The 18,621-nt window shown below is 57.3% G+C and overlaps 7 protein-coding genes across 7 annotated transcripts in view; 3 read left to right on the forward strand and 4 right to left on the reverse strand.

The window, feature by feature from the left end:
- Positions 1-79: 79 nt before the first annotated feature.
- On the forward strand, positions 80-700 carry CHGG_00098 (uncharacterized protein; the record flags this gene model as incomplete). The annotated part of the gene is made up of 1 exon (XM_001219318.1): positions 80-700. The coding sequence occupies one exon, from the start codon at positions 80-82 to the stop codon at positions 698-700; it is 621 nt and encodes a 206-aa protein (XP_001219319.1).
- A 744-nt stretch (positions 701-1,444) lies between these two features.
- On the reverse strand, positions 1,445-2,894 carry CHGG_00099 (uncharacterized protein; the record flags this gene model as incomplete). The annotated part of the gene is made up of 2 exons (XM_001219319.1): positions 1,445-2,248; positions 2,364-2,894. The coding sequence occupies 2 exons, from the start codon at positions 2,892-2,894 to the stop codon at positions 1,445-1,447; spliced, it is 1,335 nt and encodes a 444-aa protein (XP_001219320.1).
- An 846-nt stretch (positions 2,895-3,740) lies between these two features.
- Positions 3,741-5,474, forward strand: CHGG_00100 (uncharacterized protein; the record flags this gene model as incomplete). Its single annotated transcript, XM_001219320.1, has 2 exons — positions 3,741-4,415; positions 4,476-5,474. The coding sequence occupies 2 exons, from the start codon at positions 3,741-3,743 to the stop codon at positions 5,472-5,474; spliced, it is 1,674 nt and encodes a 557-aa protein (XP_001219321.1).
- Positions 5,475-7,222: 1,748 nt separating this feature from the next.
- CHGG_00101 (uncharacterized protein) lies at positions 7,223-9,466 on the reverse strand (the record flags this gene model as incomplete). The annotated part of the gene is made up of 2 exons (XM_001219321.1): positions 7,223-8,891; positions 8,955-9,466. 2 exons carry the CDS (start codon positions 9,464-9,466, stop codon positions 7,223-7,225), a joined length of 2,181 nt encoding a protein of 726 aa, XP_001219322.1.
- Positions 9,467-13,880: 4,414 nt separating this feature from the next.
- Positions 13,881-15,662, reverse strand: CHGG_00102 (uncharacterized protein; the record flags this gene model as incomplete). The annotated part of the gene is made up of 3 exons (XM_001219322.1): positions 13,881-15,127; positions 15,188-15,415; positions 15,503-15,662. 3 exons carry the CDS (start codon positions 15,660-15,662, stop codon positions 13,881-13,883), a joined length of 1,635 nt encoding a protein of 544 aa, XP_001219323.1.
- A 1,188-nt stretch (positions 15,663-16,850) lies between these two features.
- Positions 16,851-17,209, forward strand: CHGG_00103 (uncharacterized protein; the record flags this gene model as incomplete). The annotated part of the gene is made up of 2 exons (XM_001219323.1): positions 16,851-16,884; positions 16,941-17,209. The coding sequence occupies 2 exons, from the start codon at positions 16,851-16,853 to the stop codon at positions 17,207-17,209; spliced, it is 303 nt and encodes a 100-aa protein (XP_001219324.1).
- Positions 17,210-17,812: 603 nt separating this feature from the next.
- The window catches only part of CHGG_00104 (uncharacterized protein), a gene marked incomplete at both ends in the record, with an annotated part of 5,812 nt that continues 5,003 nt past the window's right edge, over positions 17,813-18,621 (reverse strand). Inside the window, one exon of the mRNA XM_001219324.1 lies at positions 17,813-18,365. Coding sequence (XP_001219325.1) covers positions 17,813-18,365 — 553 coding nt within the window. The remainder of the gene's footprint in view (positions 18,366-18,621) is intronic.

Below are 18,621 nucleotides of genomic sequence, written 5' to 3' on the forward strand. Positions count from 1 at the left end.
CGACGCCAACCCGGTGACCCCCTTATCGTTAGCGATCACCCATCGCCAAGCCGATGTTGCCACGGAACTAGTAAACCACATGTTGCATCCCGACGCCGTCGTGTCAACCATCCGCGGCATCGAATACACTGCGCTAGAGCAGGCCGCCCTGTGCCTGTGCCCCTCGATCGTCCACCGGCTGCTAGAGCGCGGTGCCGACCCCGACCAACGTAGTCGTACCGGCGCCACCATCTTGTACAAGGTCATGGCGAACTACGATGTGCATCGGTGGGCCGACGGGCTCCCCGACGGTGGGCAGCTGATCGGGATGACGGTCGTGGCCCTTCTGATGTACGGTGCCAACCCCGCCCTGCGCCCGTACCCTCCGGTGCTCCCCGACACTGCCACCTCGGAGCAATCGAAAATTGGGGCGTCGCTTTTCCTCCTGGGAATCGACTCCCCGTATCCACAGATCCGGCAGCACTTTGCGGAGCTCCTGCATCGCCGCGTCTGCGAGAGGTCAGTGTGTCGGGAGCGCATGTACGACTACGGAGTACCTGGGGCGGATATCCCGGGCCATTGTGCTATATCTCGCAGCCAGCTGACCCCTGAAGAACTGCGGTTCGCAGAGACCGTCGAGAGAGGGAGGGAGGCTGACTTTAGAGAAGGGCCGTTTGGGTTTGGGGGCTGGGTCGGCCATGGTGATGTGCTTGTATGGTGAGTTGTTTAGGTGTTGGTTTGTGGGTTGTTGGTTCGGGAAGGATTAGGAGGCGCGAGGTACGACCTCCCAGTTATATTACAATATCCCCCTTCTTCTGACAATATCTCCCCGTTGGGGGCCGTCCCGATATATCTCGGTTCCCGGTTCCCCTCCCCCCGCATTCGGTCGGGCCAAGACCACCGTGACAAACTGGTCCTTGGGATTGTGGTTGTGGATCGAGAGTGCGGTAGGTCCATATGCAGGTCAGACGATAGCGCTATTTTGGTCCTGCAGGTCACCACCGGGGCCGTTGATTTATTGCCGTTAACCCCACAACTCGATTAACGTCCAGTTCGCGGGGCGGTGCATTCTCCTTCCTCTGGTTGCTAAATGCGGGGAAGAATTGGGGATTGGGGAGCATTTGGACAAGTCTGGGCTAGAGTCGGCAGATAACAAGCGGGGATGCGGGGAGAGGTGGGCTGTGTAGGATAGGACGAAGGAGGAGGCTGCATCCGCGTCTCGTCGGCTCGCTGGAATTTGATGGATGGAGTTGTCCGTATTTTGTTCGAGTGAGGCGCACGGAAGCAACGGCACAGAGACCCGATATCTATCGCGGGTGGCTCGGGTGGGATGGATGGTTGAGGTGCTCAGTTGGTCACCAATAGAGCACTAGAAAGGCCATGCTGAGAACGAAGCTTGCCTCGAACGTGTATTAATTTCAGCGCCCTTGTTGCGTTGGAACGGGTCTCGGCGCCTTTGACGGCATCACCTCCCAAGGTTGTTGACAATACTCCCCACCATGACAGCCACCTCCCGCTCCCAATGTTTCCCACTAGAGTCAACCTCGGTGCCTCTCCCCTGCCCCTTCGCGGCCGCAGCAACCGCACTTGGTAGCTGACTCCCCCGTGCCACACACTCCTTGATGGCCTCGCCCACTGTTTGCCGGTTTGTTTTGAGTGTCCGTGCAGAAACTCCCCCTTTCGAGATAATCTCCTGCACCCTCGGCGCCATACTGCCAGCCATGGTCCGCCAAAAGTAACTCGCCAGCGACCCCGTTTCTAGGTACGCCAGCAGCGGCTGCAGCAGATTCCCGCTCGCTTGCTCCGCGTGTTTCCCTTGCAGTAGCGGGTGCACAGGCGCCTTAGTCCCCTCCAGAACAGCCTCTAGCGCCACCACATTCTGACACCGCGCGCTCACCTCCGCCAGTGTCCTATCCAGGCTCGGCAGCGTCGCCAGCGCCCGCGACAAGCCCGCGATGCTGCTCTGCAGCGCGGACCTCAAATAAACCTCTAGCGCCTGCAGCATCAGCGTCGGCACCCACCGTTCACCGGCCCCCTTCCCTAACCCCTCCGGCGGCGGCGGGGTCAACAAATACAGCGCCGTCAGCGCGGCCACCGTCTTCGTCCTCACCTCCTCCGACTGCGCGTATGTCGCCGCCCCACCGGTAGCACTCCCCATTGAGAACTCCCTCACCACCCTCTCCGCCGTCTCCTTGACGGCCCTCTCCACGGGCGCCACCACCCCCTCCCTCAACCCCTTCACCACTGCCACCCTCTCCAACCCATACCCCTCCGCACCCACCACCCCGACCCCCGCAAACAACCCCCCCCAACGCCAACAACGTATGCGCGCAGCGCACCAACGCCCTGTAATCCTCCCGCCCCCTCAACGACGCCGCACTCACCGTCGCCACCCCCGCTCCCGCGGTGGCCGCCAACCCCGTCAGCTCCGCATGCTGGGCCTCGAGCTGGCGGCCGAGGTGCAGGGCGCGGGCGACGGCGCGGGCGAGGCGCAGGGCGTCCCAGAGGCGGGCGGCGACGGCGCGCACCTGGTCGGCCTCGGCGTGTTTCTGGGTGACCTCGCGGGTCAGCTGGGCGTGGCTGGCGTTGAGGGCGGCGATTTGCGAGGTGAGGGTGCTGAGGATGTGCGCGCTGGCGTGGGCGTGGGTGGAGGTGTGCGTGAGCAGGGGCAGGGCGGAGCGCGTGGTGAGCTGGTCGATGTGGGAGTCGATTTCTTGGATGTCGAAGAGGACTCGCGAGAGGGGAGTGGAGAGATCGAGCGGGGTGTCGGCTGCGTTGTTGGTGGCGAGGACGAGGGTGTTGGCGAAGGAGGACGGTGTGAAGGAGGGGTCGAGGAAGGCTTCGTAGTCGATGTAGGAGGGCTCGTCGGGGTTGTTGGCCGCGGGGCCGGTGGGGGTTATGGGAGCGCTGCTCATTTTTGGCGGGCGGGTTTTGTTTACTTTGAAGGTTGGGGTGATGTGCGGCGTGGTGTGCGTGCTTGTGTGGTGTGGTGGGTGTCACAGTGGTGCCAAGACCCACAAAGGCCAAATCGTCGGGACGCAACCCTGGCCATGAAGCTCCGCCGTTTTCAGTGGGGTTTTCACCTGCAGCTCGGCATCCGCTTCCCCGCGAGCTGGCGAACTGGCGCCTTAGGCCCGGCCGGGGAGTTTATGGTGCTGCCGCCAGTGAGGTCATCACTGTGTGGGTAGATTTTTGCGCAACTCGACTTCTGTTGTGGGGGCAACGATACGACCTGGCCGTTCTTTCTTCGACAGCCTCAGCGAGATCAACTCTAATATCTTCCGTGGTTGCATTTAATATTGAAGGGGGAAGCTATAAGCAGCAATTGATTCGTACTGTTGCCGTAGACCTCATCGTATTTCGTATGCGTGGGAATAGCACAGTGTGTTTTCTTGGAACTCGCGATGTCCCCACTTCAAATGAGTGATTAAACTTTCTGACCACAAATTGCCGGAAGCAGCGGAGGTTCATCAGCAAATCGCTGCAACAATCCAATCGACTCGCCAATTGCACTGCCACGGCTTTTCCCGACTCGAGTCTTGATCTTCCTGATCTCGGACTGAAAGCCTGGCCCGTCCCCCGATGCCCGCGATGTGCTAACTTGGACGCGACGGCAAAGGCCAGTGCAATTGCTCGAGGTTGCTCGACTCGATATTCGATCCCTCGACTCCCGGGCGCCCGACCGATTCCTCGACCGACCGATTCTTTCATCTGCCGTTATATATTATCGTCCACTGTTCTCGCAACGCACCGTTCCAACAATGGCCCTGTTGCAGGCCCGCGAAGCCCTCTCCTTTCCCCCGGGCGACAATGCGACCGACACCCTAATCAACAATGTTCACTTGAACCTGACGACCCTCGACCATTGGAACTACACCCTCTACTCCAACGGCTCCTTGTCCAATGGCTCGTGGTGTCTGTTAACCTTCGCCCATTACGCGCCCTCATACCTTCTCCCGAACGGCACCTTCCTTAATGCAACATGGTGTTGGTCGCCGACGGAACGCATCGCGGTGCGCGGCGGTATCGCCATCGCCTATGCCGTCCTGTTCGGCATCGCTCTGGTCATGACCATCGTCTGTCTCAATAAGCACGGCAAGCTCCATCTTCCCGCAGAGAAGCGCTTCTACCCCATCGGGAGGCGGTGGCAGTGGTACTGGGGCTCCTTCGTGTGCGCAACTGCTATGATCAGTCTGCTCGTCTCGGTGGATGTCGACCGTTATTTTCTGCCCGAACTGCCCGTCATCCTGACAAGTTTCTTCTGGTATCTCATGCAAATCGGCGCTGTCGCGCTGGTCTGGGAGGCTGTGCGCCATTGGGGGAGTTGGATGGAGCGGCAGTTTATCGACCCCGATCCCTTTTCGCTGCGAGACGACGACAGGAGGTCCAGAGTCGAATTTTATCTGCCGTTGCTTGCCTATCTGTTCCTCTGGCTGGTACGTTCCCCTCTTGCGTGACCCTGGTTCAAGCGCTGGAACTGACTGAACGCCACGCAGAATTTTTTCATGATCGTACCCCGGAACTGGACGGCTATCCAGCATCAGCGCTACCCTCAGCAGACGATCGACGAAGCCGAGCCCACCGCGACAGACGCTCGTTTCAAAGCCGCCGCTTTCCTCCTGGCCGTGTGCTGGCTAATAACCGCCTTCTCGCTGAGACACTCAATCAAGTATTATTGCCCGCGCAACCGAGGTATCTTCAACCGCATCATCGGTTTCGTCCGGTACACCCCGCTCCGCTTTGCTCTTATCATGCCGTTAGCGGCGGCTGTCATTGCATACCAGGGCTTGGTGGCCTTTCACTTCGACTACAGCCCTCTCAAGGTCGGCGGTCTGAACGCGGCCATCTACGCGGGTGGCTACACCCCTGCGCTCCTCATTGTTTGGATCCAAGCCCTTTTCGGCTTCTTCAACCCCAACGAAGACCGTGAACTGCAGCGCCAGCGCCGCGTGCGTACGCAAGCACTCAACCGTGAGATGGGTCTCGTCTTCAAACCGTCGTGGTGGCAGCGCATCAATGGCGAATACATGGACCCCAACGAGGGCATGCGCGAGCGCTTGATGCGCAACGTCCGCGAAATTCACGGAACAAAGGCAACCGGGCAAACCAGCGGTACCACCCGTACTGAAGGAGCTGACGAGCCTGTCGAGATGACACCCGTGTCCCCGCCACCGATTGCCTCTCCCCGAGTGACAAGTCCGCCCGTCGAGCCGTACACGGGAAGATCCGACAGGAGGCGGCAAGAGCGTACCGCGGAACTTGCTGCCGGGTTATTATTCCCCGAGGCTGCGCAGGGTTCTGCTGCTGCAACGGCCCGACGGCGTGCCGAGTTAATGATGGACGGCCCGCCACCACCATCCTACACGGATACGGTCGGGGGTACGCGCCCGGCTCCCAACTCTCAACCCCAAAACGTAGCGCGGAGCCTGAGTGGCCAGTCGACTACGTCGACCAACCAGCCACCCCAGCAGATTAGAAGTATGCTGGATGTCTGAGTCGGCCGCAGGCAACAACCAGCCACGTACTCGACCCGACTAAATGCGGGAAACATGAGACTGCGCAGTCAGCAACCTGCCAACACAGTTGACGGCCCCACCAGTTCGAGCGGCTTCGAGCTGGACGAGGACAACCATTGCCGCTACCCGGCCGGCGGGCAACGACCTGTCCCTGCGCCCAAACGGATCGCAGGAATGCGGAGTGCTGGCGCCGCGGCGCAAACAGCAAGCCTCGATTGAGCGGATAGCGGCATCGCTCAGAACAATGTCGAGGATCTGCATAATACCACGACGGCAAATCCTGTCAGACACCATGTACAAGACACCAAAAGCGGGAGGATGCCTCACGCACATACAGGCCGACTAACGCCCCTCTTTGTATATATAACCTCCCACATCTTGGAGATAGGGACCGGCGTAGATTTTGGATATCACAGCAAAGCATGATTCCTTCAGAACGTACTTGAACGTCAATAGTTAGTTCATTGTAATACAGTCAATGCAGAAGAATCACATGACCATCAACGTCACCATTTGTCAAAGGCCCTCCTCTTCCGCCTCGTTCTTTAGTGTTGCTTCAACAGAATACCGGCTAGATCAGATTATTATAGAGTAGAAAGCCATGAGTTGACTGTTTCGTCGAGACAACTAGGTAACTTATGGCTTATTGCCTGCCAGAACTAAACATGAACGGGTTTGTGTATGGACGAGTTCCAGGAGGCTTCCCCTTCCATTTACATCTGCCAAGTCGCCGTTCATTGTAGCCCATGTGTGAGTGCGTTTCATCCATGACATCCGCATCATAGTCGCTTCGCTCGGGTTGTATGTTTGGGGCGATGTGCCACTCTGGACCTGTGAAGCGGTGGGGACTCGACGAGAGATCTGACGAGAGTGCTGTTTCATGACCAACGTCCACTCCGCCTCAGTTGGGACCGTATCCTACTCTAGTTTTGCGACTGGGTAGCGTAGGCGTATCCAAGATCGATGAGGTGAAACGGGGGCAAGGACACAACACACAACACGGGACTGAACGCATCGTAGAACCAAAACTAAATATATTCTCCACTAAGCCAAAACGCCAGAATTGGTAGCAGTCAAGAGTGACGAAGTAACATCACGCTCGACAAGAGAAGAGTGTTTCGGTCCTTCCTTTCCTGCCATCCTTGCTTCCCAGGGGTATCTTCCAAAGCCCGTCTCATCACATGCATCCACCCCGTCCACCCGTCCATATCGAGACGGCCATGCGAGTCCAAAGTCGGAGTTCGTGGGGTCGTCACGAGTCACCTTGCGGCCAGCTCACAAATCATGCCGCTATATCCTGCCCAGCCCAGCGAAACCCGTAAGGAAATCCCATCGATGCAAAAATCCGAAACCCCGTTTCCAAAATCATCCAAAGCCGCGCGAACTAAATTGAGAGTGGGTATCCCATGGTCTGGAGCCATATGTCGTTTCGTCGTGACGAGATGATGAGATGATGAGAAAGATTCGTCATAAAGATGGAGAGAAAAAGGAAAACCCGAACCAGTCTAGTTCAACGCCGACCGGAAATATTGCCCCCCACCCCTACCCAAAATATGCAAGAAGGTTGGCGCGGAGTGGTATCTATCGTATGCAAGGCGAGGGATCGTGTGTCCACCCGCGAATGTATGACCGGAAAAAAAGAGGAAAAAAACAGAAAAAGAGAAAAGGGGAAAAGGGAAAAGAGAGAAATGAAAAAGAGAAAAGGGATACAGAGAGTATGGCGGGTGTTACTTTCGGTACGTATTCGGCATGGAGCGATCGCCTGTTGCAACGGCCACCAGCGCTTCGAGGCCCTTCAGTTGATCGGCGTCCCCCGTCTGATTCGGCGACCGCTCGGGGATTTGTTCCATCCGGTCGATCCGCTCGGCTCTGTCCATTCGTTCTACCGGTGGCGGTTTGGTATAGGTATAAGTCTCGTCTTCACGAGGGGGGAAGGGCCGAAATGTGCTGACGTTGGGATGCACAATTCGGTCAACATGGGGTGGTCGGCCTTCGTGGATGGTTTCCCCAGCGTGGCGGATCGGGACTGGCCCGTTGTGCCAGCCGTGGCGCCTCGATTCACGAGCTGCGTTGGGAGATGGGGCAGACATGGTGTGCTGATGGCGAGCGGGAACCTGATATGGGAAAACACCCGGCATCAGGGAAGGAAGTTGGGGCATGAGGTTGGCCTCGCGCTCAAAGCTTACCGGGGCCTGCTCGGCGCGGGCAGAGAGGGCTTGGTTCGCCTCGCTCGCCCATGTTCCTGCGGTATCTGTGGGCGGCATGTTGATCTCCAGCCGGTCCAAACCGCGATTCAGGTCCGTACCCCACTGCGGAGCGGGTCTGTGTTGGCTCTCTGCAGCGGGCTCAACAACGGTTGGATACTGCGGGAACCGCCTGGGGGCTTCTGTGTCAACCATCATTGGGGATGGGTTGCGAGGCGGGGGCAAACGTCTTGAGATCTCGTCAAAAGGCTGACGACTTGAGATCTCGTCAAAGGACGCGATCCCTGGAAGGCGCATCGGCTGTTGTTGCTGGATCGTCGGCCGCGGGGCGGGTAGCAGGATGGGATCGGGTGGAATCTGAGTTGGAGTAAGGACCTGGCTTAATCGACTTGTCCCGTTATAATCGCGTGTATCCGGGTGCCAAGTGCGTCTACGCCAGGCTTCATCAGTCGCCGACGACGTGGAATCCCTCCGCGACCATGTTTGCGTGGATGAAGTTGGCGAGGCCAACAAGGTGTTTTGGGACGAGAGCGCGCCTGCATTCGACGAGTTGAGCGCTGTGTTGGTATAGAACCCTGGGACCCTGGCGCCTGGGCCATGGGGCGACTGGAATGGATTGTGGCCCGACGGTACGCTGAGGCGGCGGCCGGGGGTTCTAGGCCCGACAGCATACATGCTGTGCGATCGGCTGTGAGGGGTGCCGGGCGATATCACGGGCCCCCACCGGGGGCTGTTTTGGCCGGTCCCGGTCGAGAAAGTCGAGGAAGTGGGTGTACTGAAGTCACCCGGCGAGGGCGGTCTGTAATACGGCCCATCGTTCCCACGGTACGATTCGAGTGGGATTCGGGATCGAGGATCCGCCATAACAAGCGGTGGCGGCCGGCGGCGCGTGTCAGTCACACTGTAGCCGGAGGCAAGTGAGCTCACAGTTGCGATGCTCGACGTGGACAATGACTTGGAATGCCCACGGCCCGCAGGCCCGACACTACCCGCGGTCGAAGCTCGAGCTCTGCCAGACGGCCGTACTCTGTCCGTCCTGATCTGCCTCTGAAATCGCGTCCCGGTAGCAGCGGGTGAGTCCGCCGGGATATCCTCGTTGACGTGTACCGTCTGGGCGTGCTGCCTCAAGTTGTCGAGGCGCGAGAAGCGTCGGGAGCAGTGGCATTGGAAGGGCCGTTCACCCGTGTGTTTGCTGAATTGCGGTCCCTAGGGTCAGTGACAGGTTTGGGGTGAAATGCTGAAGGTGGGCTCTTACCGGATATGCCGCGCCAAATGTTCACTCCTGGTGAAGCTCAGCGTACACGGCGGGTGGCGGGTGCAATAGAAGCGCTGCGCCTTCTTCTTCTTGGGTTTGGACCCGTCGCCATTGGCGCTTTCGGCATCAGAACCGGCTCCGTTATCGCCGGCATGCTCCTCGCCATCCAAATCACCCATTTCCGAATCGTCCGAACCCTTCGATGCGCTCGCGTTGTGTGACGGCACCATCTTGGAAGGCCCCGCCGCGGACTCCGGCACCTGCACTGACTCGGGGAAAGGTGAGGTGGGGAGGGGTTTTTGTGATGCGAGCGTGCTAGTACCAAAGCTCGCGCGAGTGGGTGTCGTGGCCTCGTCAAGAGGCTTCGGAGATTGTACCGACGCACTGGTCGTCCGTGGCGTCATCGGCGATGGCGACGAGATTTCTTGGCCAGCTTCTCCCGCTGGCGGCGGGTTGTTCACAGGACGGAACGCGAAAGGCATTGCAAATTTGTGGTGTTCGGAGGAAGCCATGGGTGTGCTGGAACAGGGGTGAGAGGGGAATAAATATGGAATGGGCGGCAAGGCTGAGACGACTAACCGACAGGGGTGGGTGCGGGGGAGGTGTTTGGGCCAAAGGCCAGCCAAGCTTCCTCAAAGTTGGCGGAGAGGCGGGAGGCGTGAGGCGGGATCAAGAAGGGAAGGGGAAGGGGAAGGGGAAAGTGGTCGATGGGAAGCGCGGGTTTGCTTCCTGGGTGGTGATAAATAAAAATAAAAAATAAAAAGATGGCGACGCCAAATGGAGCTACAGCTTCCAGGTGTTCCGGAGTGCCAGTGGAGATTATAGGCACGGGCTGAAGCTGAAGCGAAGTCGAAGCGAAGCTGATCAACAGCAAACAATGTTCCCGCAGATTGGCGGAGGAAGAGAAAAATATGCCAAGTGTGGAGGGAAAGCAGGGCAGGTTGGGTTCCAGGAGGAAGGACTTTAAATCAGACAGTAGTTTGCGGGTGATTTTGCGAGGGAAAGCGGGCGCCTTTCGGGCTCTGGCTGGTGGCTGATTTACCTAGGGATCTGGCTGATCTGGGGCGCTGGCTGGCTGATCTGGCTTTGCGGGCGGCAACCTACCTAGCCGGCGTGGCAAGGTGAGCATGGATGTGAAGCAGGGGATGCGCTGTGAGCACTCGAGAGATGGCAGGGAACGGTGTTCTGTCCCGTCCGCCTGGACCCGGCTTCCCATGCCTGAGAGGATGTACCTTGGCCACCCAGTGGCCTGATCGAGTGCACTGGCCAACCAGCCAGTCGTTGGAATTGCAGGCGATTCAGTGCGGCTTTGCCGTATGCAGTGTGTGTGCGTCTTGGACCAGATCTCGGTCCGCATGAGAGCCTGTAGTTGGCTCGTGAGCTTGCTTTTTTGGCACGTCCCTTGCGGACGGATTGCTGACCTGCAGGACCAACCACCCTCGATGCATCTCCAGTCCACTATCCCTGCGGAGACACGAGGGGGCTTGTTTCGCAACCCGCTGGCATGGATATACACTCTCTACCATAATTCGTATGGTAGCTGAGGATGGCTTGCAAGTTTGACTCAAATCGATGTCGTCTCTGAAATGACCTCAAGAGATTTACACGCCGTAAGTCAAACACAGAGAAAAGCCCCGTTGTTCAGGCAAAGGAAAATGCGTAATCCGCAAGCAGTGCAGGTTGGCTTCACAATGCTGGAGCTACTGATTCGGTCGTCGGGGAAAATTCGGTTCCTGCTTGCGTTCTTGATGGTCCAGGTTCCTGCTTGCGTTCTTGATGGAAACTGCCAGAGTCACCCCCGCCTTCATCCATTCTCAAGGAGGGGCAGAAGCACACCGCATCGGGATTAGCGTCAATAAGAGGTTGGGCTTCCCCACCTCGGCGAAGGCCCTGTATCCATGAAAGCTGCTTCTAGACAGCAACCCGTCATCGATGAACAACCAGCAGCCCGATGTCAACGATGACTTGAGCCTTTCTTGATGACGCTTCGACTGCCTAATCGCCACCTTAACCCCTCATTTCTCGCCTGACATTAGCGAGATCACAAGCACAGTGGCCTGACTCTCAAGCTGCTCGACGAAAAGGACGAAAAAAGACGAAAAGAACGATGTGGCAAGTCCATACGAAAACACCCGACGGGGTGCGGGAAGAGTTGCGCCATCCGACAAAGCAAGCTGCCTAAGCGTCTTGAGCCAAATCGAAAGAGCAAGTCGGATCATGCTGCATGTCCGAGAGCCGCTCCCAGTCGTCGGTGTCCTGCTCCGCTCCGGGCCTTTGTGCCTTTGCTTGCCCTGCCTACCAGTCCATCGCGCAGATGCCGCCTTCGGGTACCTGGCTGTTGAATGCAGCTGCACCTGCTCGGGTACCTGAAAGTCGCCCTTTGTAGTGGGGTCCACACCCCAAGTAAGCGCACAGGACGCAAAGGGCAAATCGGTCCGGAAAGGGGCCCGGGGCGCCCACGCCCCAAGCGCTTCAAAAACTCCCGTCTCTCACTATCAACAAACGAAACACCGAGCTGAGTGCGACAATCCAAATAGTTATGGAAGGGTGTGTCAGTCGGGAACGCAACCCGATAGTTACAACACAGGAGGGTAGGTTGTCTCGACGAGAGGGTGTTGTGTTCTGTTTTTACCTTGAGGGTTGTACACTATCAAACACACAAACACAATCAAGGGAGATACCGGGCTGGCATTCCATTATCACGCCGCGCTGATCAGCGGTGACAGTGTTTTTGTGCGAAGGTGGTGGGGTTCCTGACACCGCCAACACATTGCGTCATCATGGGGGCTCAGTGGAGGCCCACACGCCCCGAAAGCAACAGCGGGGCTTCGCTTGGAAACGGCGTTCCATTCAGCAGCCTGAAGGGTCTCGGTCTCTGCTCCAGCTGTGTTTCGTGGCTTTTCACAGTTTGGAGATCCCAGGGCTTGCCCTCGGCATGTACCGAGAGGAGGAGGATCGGAGGTTACCAGGGTGAAATCTCACGGCGCACAAGAAAAGGGAGAACAGAAGCAGAAAAAAAAAAAAAAAAGGCAGTCAGGGTTCCTGAACTGACGAGCGGTACGAAATATGACGATGTCTGTTTTGCGCGACCTGCATGGGCAAGGCGGTGTCGCGGCCAGGTGACAGCCACACGGGCCCGTCAGATGCATGCTCAGCCTGTGGTCTAACGATGTTGTGGGCGTGCAAACGACGTCGAATATATATCGACGACGTGGCCAGATGGACTGGGGCCATCTGTCGGAACCGGCACTTTGTGGACCTGACTGCTCATGTCTCACCGAAACCAGCGGTCGGATTTCCGCCGGCCTTTTGAGTTGGTGGTGGTGGTTCGAAGCTGACAGCCAAGCAAGAACCGACAGGATGGGATCCGGTGTCCGGCCAGGAACAAGCTGCGAGGATTGTCGTGGTCGGTCTCCTGACCACTTGCGCCTCGCCACCTCCTGCCTGCCACATTAACCAGCCGTTTTTGCGGAGCGGCATGGCCCATCCGCTTCGATGGTGCCCTCGGCGAGAGATGGGCTCGGAAAACCCCGCATGCGCCAGCCCGAGACGAGCCGTCATGTTTACGGTGGAGGGCGACTAGTTAGACGATCCGGCCAGTCAACTTTCGCCCTCGCGATAACCCGGCAGCTATAGGAATCAAGGTCTGGACAAGCCGAGCTTCTGAAGTTTCGAGTTGACGAGAGTTCGGCGCCGACGACATGCCCGATCGTTCCGTCGCTCCGTGCTGGTCTCCATACCGACACAGTAAGTTGAGTCCCCCCCCGATCGTCCCCGTTCACCAACCATCGCCGAGCCCCACCCTCCGAGTCTTGAAACGTTCCATGGCGCACTGCATCCAGCCCGATAAGCATCAGCATCAATAGTGGGATAAATTAAGTCCCCTGCCTCGTCCCTGGTCTTTGCGTATCGAACCGCTGTGCTCTCCCAAGCATGCGTCCGTCCTGCTCAAAGAGGCAGTTCCTCGGCCATGGCATGCTGCCGCTTGTCGTTTTACCCCTCGCTGGCCGTGTCTCGGCTGTCACGTCACGGGTTTCCTTGCTGGGCGTTCACACCCTGGATGGCGGGACGGGGACTTTTGTCGAGGTTGGGGCGCTTGGGGGGTCTTCCCTTGCTCTCTCCTCTCGCTGCAAGCCGCGACGCAAGGGTCAAGCCGAGAATAATGCGGGGTTGCGTCTCCTTCGCACGTGCCCGCTCGGGATGTGACAAAGCTAGTTAACGTCCACTCCACCAAAGGTAGGGAATTAATAAGCGGTGCTCTCGCCGGGGTTCAGGGGCACAGGGCGGAGTCTGACGGGGGGTTTGTTGACATGCATTCGGAAAGGGGTCGTTGGCCGGAGGAAAAGGCCAACACTAAGAGATATCTCACCTGAACTACCCGAGCTTTTCACCCCCAGATTAAACAACACCAGGCCGCTTTATTTTAAAACGACTCAATTATTGCAGATAAATGATGAGCCTCTCGACGAAACGAGCAGTTGTCCGCATGTAGGGACAAGGTTTAGGAAAAGTCTCCAATGCGGTGATGGTTTCTTTCTCCAAGTGACAGGTGCTCGAATCCCCTTTGCTTTTGCCTCCACGACAACTCCCAGGACAGCACCCTATACCACACGGTAGTCCTACTTCCGATAACTAGCTGGATGGGAGCACACATGCAAAATTCGATGCTCGAGAGTGCTTTCTTGCTGTGTGCTCTGGTACTTTATTTACCGGGGATTCCTTAACTCCCCAGAAATCGGAAATGGCCAGCCCAGTTCGGGGGATTTGACCGTCGATTTATGGAATTTCAGGGCCTATCATTCCCCACGCTCGTCTCTTTTCCAAGCACATACGATGTCTAGTCTTGACCCTTGCATAAGTGATAATTTCTAGCTCTAGTTTCCTGATCCGATGCCTAAACACCACCACACACCCCCTAACTACACGTCAGTCAGTCCCGAAATGCCTCCCCGGCGGCGCCTCGCGGTATTCACATATAACATCAAACATCTCCCGCTTAACCATGGCAATCTCCTCCCTCCGTTGCGGGCTTTCCTTCTCCAACCCCTCCAGCGTCAAATGCGCCATCACCATCCCAATCTCATCATTCCCCTGAACGGACACCATCCTGCGCGAACGCGGCTCAGCGGCATACACATCCGGCACCTTGTCCCACGCCACCATCTCCACCTTGGCATACACGGCCCAGTAGCTCTCGAAGCCCTTCGGCCCCCGGCGCGTCCACTCGCGCGGGTCAGTATGGCGCAGGTACTTGTACAGGGCGCGGGCGTGGTGGGGGTGGATGAGGGCGGCGTCGACGTGCATGAGGACGACCGAGTCGCAGGCCGAGGTGGGCACGTGCAGGGCGAGGTGGGGGGCCCCGACCGTGTCGATGCCGATGGTCCACATCAGCTCCATAAGAGGCCAGCGGGGGGCGACCGGGATCTCCTGCCGGAACGGCGGGTTGATGTCCATCGAGTAGTACGCCATCCAGGGGAGGCCGACGGCGAAGGCGCCGACGACGGGGTGCGTGGGGAGGTAGAGGGGGACGACGATTTCGCGGAGGGAGATGCGGTCGTCGACTTTGGGGAAGTACGCCGTCATGACGTTGTCCTGGTAGGTGTCGGGGTGGTGGACGTAGTTGCAGAGGTCTTTGATGCCGTAGCCGGGGTGGTTGAGGTCCTGGACGTGGATCGCGTGGATGTTCCTGGAGTTCCAGGGTCGGAGGAGGCGGAGGCTGGGGTTAAGTTGTGAGAGGGCGAGGTAGTCGAAAACCACGACGAGGTCCTTGTGCGTAAGGTCCAGGATCCTCATCGACGTGCCGTGTTCTTTGACTTTCCATTTCCAAACCGGTCCGGCGTTCGGGGTTACAGATTTACTGGCCGCCTCCTTCCCCTTCCGCTGGAGCTGTGTTTCCACGCACTCCTGTTCGCTGAGCAAGCTCTTGTAACGCATCGTGTCCAACTCGGTCCAAATCTCTAGGCTGCTCATCTTCCCCTCGGCGCCATGTTCGACGTCGTCCGACTGGGTTGGGTCGACTTTGACATAGTCGCTCAATGGGTAACCGTAACAGAAAAAGATGAGTGGCCCAGGCCATTGCCCTTGATAGCCGGGCCTTAGGGCGCTTATAGGCCCCCCGTTCCGCAATTTGGCTTCGACCACGGCTTCTGGGTCCATCATGGTCGAAGAGAAGCCTATCCATCATTGATTAGCCAAAGCAGCAGTAAGTTGTGGGCGTCATCAAGCTGCCGCACCCATGGCAAGGCCGTGTCCAATCTTGCGAAAGGGCTCGCTCTCCACGGCGGGATTGATTACGGCAAGGTCGAGCCAGACCGAGCCAGCTTGGGAGCCTCCATAGAAATCATCGAAGGTGGGGTGATCGATGATGAGGTGGCTATCCTTGACTTCAGCCCAGACGAGCTTGAGCCAAGGCGGCTCCGATTGGATAACGCCGATGCGGCGATGGTTGCTGCTCGGGCGATCTTTGAGAGGACAGTATTTTATGTAAGCACATTGTGGCAGCGGGATGGCCCTGGAATCATGTTGACATTCCTGGCTGCAGAACACACCCTCTCCACAAATGCATCGAATCCTGCTCGGCCCTGTATCCTTCCCACAAACCATACAGCTGGTCTTCCAAAGAGATGTCTGAAACCCCCAGAGGTGAAGCTGGTGGATCTCTTCATGTTCCTCGACGGCGGCGTCCGAAATGTCGATTTGTAGCCGCATGGTAGATTATATCGACTGTGTTGATGTGGGTGTAGGAATGGCAGACGTTTTGGTTTGGTTAATCGGTCAGGAGTTCTGGTGTCTTGGACTGGCAGTTACTTTACAAACAGAAACGCCAAGGCAGGCCACATTTAATGGTAGGTGGTACTTATCAGGAAAGGGCCGTTAACAACCAAAGGCAGTACCCCTCGTGGTTCTTGCCAACAGTACCTTCAGGGCTTTTACGGCGGGAACGTGGTCAAAGTGTGAAACTGAGCACAGCTGAATTCTGACTGGACATAAGGAGTAGGTGTCTTTGCACCTGCTCGAAAGAAACACAAAAAGAAAAAAAAGAAAAAAAAACATACAACACTGGGGATTCGCTGGTCGTCACCGACCCAACTACTGATCCAGCGGTCGGCATTTTATCGAGGGGAGAGCGGACGGGATCCCGAGTTTTATACCGCCTATGGTCGTATGTGATGGTTTGGTATTGTGGTTGAGATTAAAAGGGGGTGGGTGGCCGTGGTGCAGGGGTGGTGTGGAAAAGGGGTATGTGGTATGCAGGCCAGCCACTACCACACACAACATTTCTGTCAAGTTGATTCATCCCATAGATGTCCCTTGATCAATGATTCTAACAATCACGTGAAAAAACCCTGGTTTAGCGGTTTGTCTCGCATCAACCATGAACCAACTCCTTTTAATGCCAAGCCCCCGTCATCCCAAGCATCAAGGCGATCAAACACTCCCAAACCATTGCCCTCACAAAGCGGTCCAAGCACTTTGCCGGCGACGGGTAATGCGCAGGAACAAATGGTGGGGCCTTAGTTTAGAGATGGCGGGTGGAACAGTCTCGTTCGTCGGCTGATGATAACCCGTCCCCTTCATCCAGACTTACACCAATTGCTACCTGGGATCCGCGACGATTTCGGTCGCGGCGATCTGGAGTAACATCTCGAGAGGAAAGGATCTACGAGGAGACGGGAGGAAGGTTGCTAATGATGGCTTTCTTCTGAGCTATATCTTAGGCATCCAAGCTGCACCAAATCGCGTTATCATCCCATCTTCTTTCATCATCCAGCTCAGCGAACTCAGATCTTCAGCTTCATTCTCACGGCCTGGCGTCGTCACTGTTGAGCAGTTTACATTATCAATTCATTTTAATACACACTTTTCCCAACAATACCATCACCAACAACCTTCAAGATGGTCCGCCTCACCATTGCTGCTCTCCTCACCTGTAAGCCAACTCCCACCCCTTGGCCTCCTCTCCTTGACAATCACTCACACCAACAGTCGCCCTCGCCGCCACAGCCCAAATCACCCCCAACAACGCGGGCGCCAAGAACGTCGGGGCAGGAAACGGCCAGCAGTTCATCACGGGCGGGTGTGTCAACAACGCTGACTGCAGCTCCGGCTGCTGTGCCGACGCGAGCGGCGTGGGTGTCTGCTCGGCCGAGGCTGCTCAGTTCCAGAACGGCAAGAACGGCTGCGGCTTTGCGGACCCCAATGCCGCCGCGACCATTGCTGCCGCAAAGGCCCAGGTTGAGAAGCAGGGTTTTTAAGGGAGCTAGTCAGGGGTTAATGTGACGTGAGGCTGACCAGACCGTAGTCGGAGTTTTTCTAGGAGGATGGAGACGGAGGCATGGTAACGGGCTTTCTATGGAATGGCAGAGACATCCAAGTCTTGAAAAACAAGCACAGGGCGGGATGGTGAAGAAATTACAAAACGACTATTATGGAGTCGATCAACTCGTCCGCATATATGTTATGCCGAAAAATGATCCTGCATCCCCGCTATTCCTCCAGCTTACACTCACTGTGCAGTTTCGAGTCTACCATTGATTCCTCAGACGGATCGCCCCCGTTGTCAAATCACATCCAACACGCCAGTAGTTGGAACAGTTCAGAAGTACGGGTAGACCTCGTTGTACGCATAAGTATATACTGGTGAGCGAAGCCGGTATCTCTTGCCAACGGCCAGCACTTGCCCCCGAAAAGATCCCCCTACTCTTCCTCCTCCTCATAGTTTTCTTCCTCAGCATTTTCTTCCTCAACATTTTCTTCCTCGGCATTCTCTTCCCTCGGCATGTTCTCCCTCGTCGTTTTCTTCCTCTTGGCCTTCTCCGCTCCTCGCCCTCTCGTTCATCTTCCGTCGCCCTCTCGTGTCATCTTCCTCCGCCCTCTATATCAACGGCCTCCGCATCACCGTCTTGCTGCTCTTGGGGTAAACCACGACTGGTAGGCACCCCCTCGTAATACTCGCTTTCGGGCTGCTGGCCCTGGTCCCAGCCTCTGGCGCCAAAATGCCCTTGCTCGTTCGCCGCGCCCCCATCTTCAAATGTATTCTGGCCTCCATCCCAACCCAAGCCTCGGCTCTGGTCTACGTAGCCTGCACCACCCGGCGACGCAGTGTTGTACTGGCCCTCCATCGCGGCGTTGTCACCTGCATCTACGATTAGCATCGCCTGTTTAGTGAGGAGGTAGGGGTTCATTTTACCACCACTGCCAGCGATACCTCCTGGTTCCGGGGCTGGTGACTTGTCCACCACCACCATCACCGGCCCAAGAACTCCGGCTCCCGTGCTGAAAAACGACTGACTAGGCTGCTGCTGCCAGCCCTCTCCCCCGCCGCCTCCCCCGCCACCTCCCCTGGTAGTTGCCGGACGGTAAGCTAGGTCGGTACCGCCTCCGCGCTGGAACTGCTGACCGTCGCCAGATCTCTCAGCCGCGCCGCCCAGGGAACGTGATGATGTCTCTTAGTGCCGCCTGTTCTTTTTCGGCCACCTCCCCATCCTCGTTATCTTCGTCGTCGCCATCCTCCGAGTCAATGTCCTGCCGGTCGTACGTATCATCATCCCCAAAATCGCTGTTCTTATCACTCTTAATGCTCCGCTCCCTCCGCATCTTCTTAAACTGCCCAACCACCCCCTTCACATTCAAGAAACCACTTCGGATCCTTCGCCGCAACCCCCTT

The sequence above is a fragment of the Chaetomium globosum genome, genomic scaffold (genome assembly GCF_000143365.1).
Source record: "Chaetomium globosum CBS 148.51 scaffold_1 genomic scaffold, whole genome shotgun sequence".
Taxonomy (NCBI): domain Eukaryota; kingdom Fungi; phylum Ascomycota; class Sordariomycetes; order Sordariales; family Chaetomiaceae; genus Chaetomium; species Chaetomium globosum.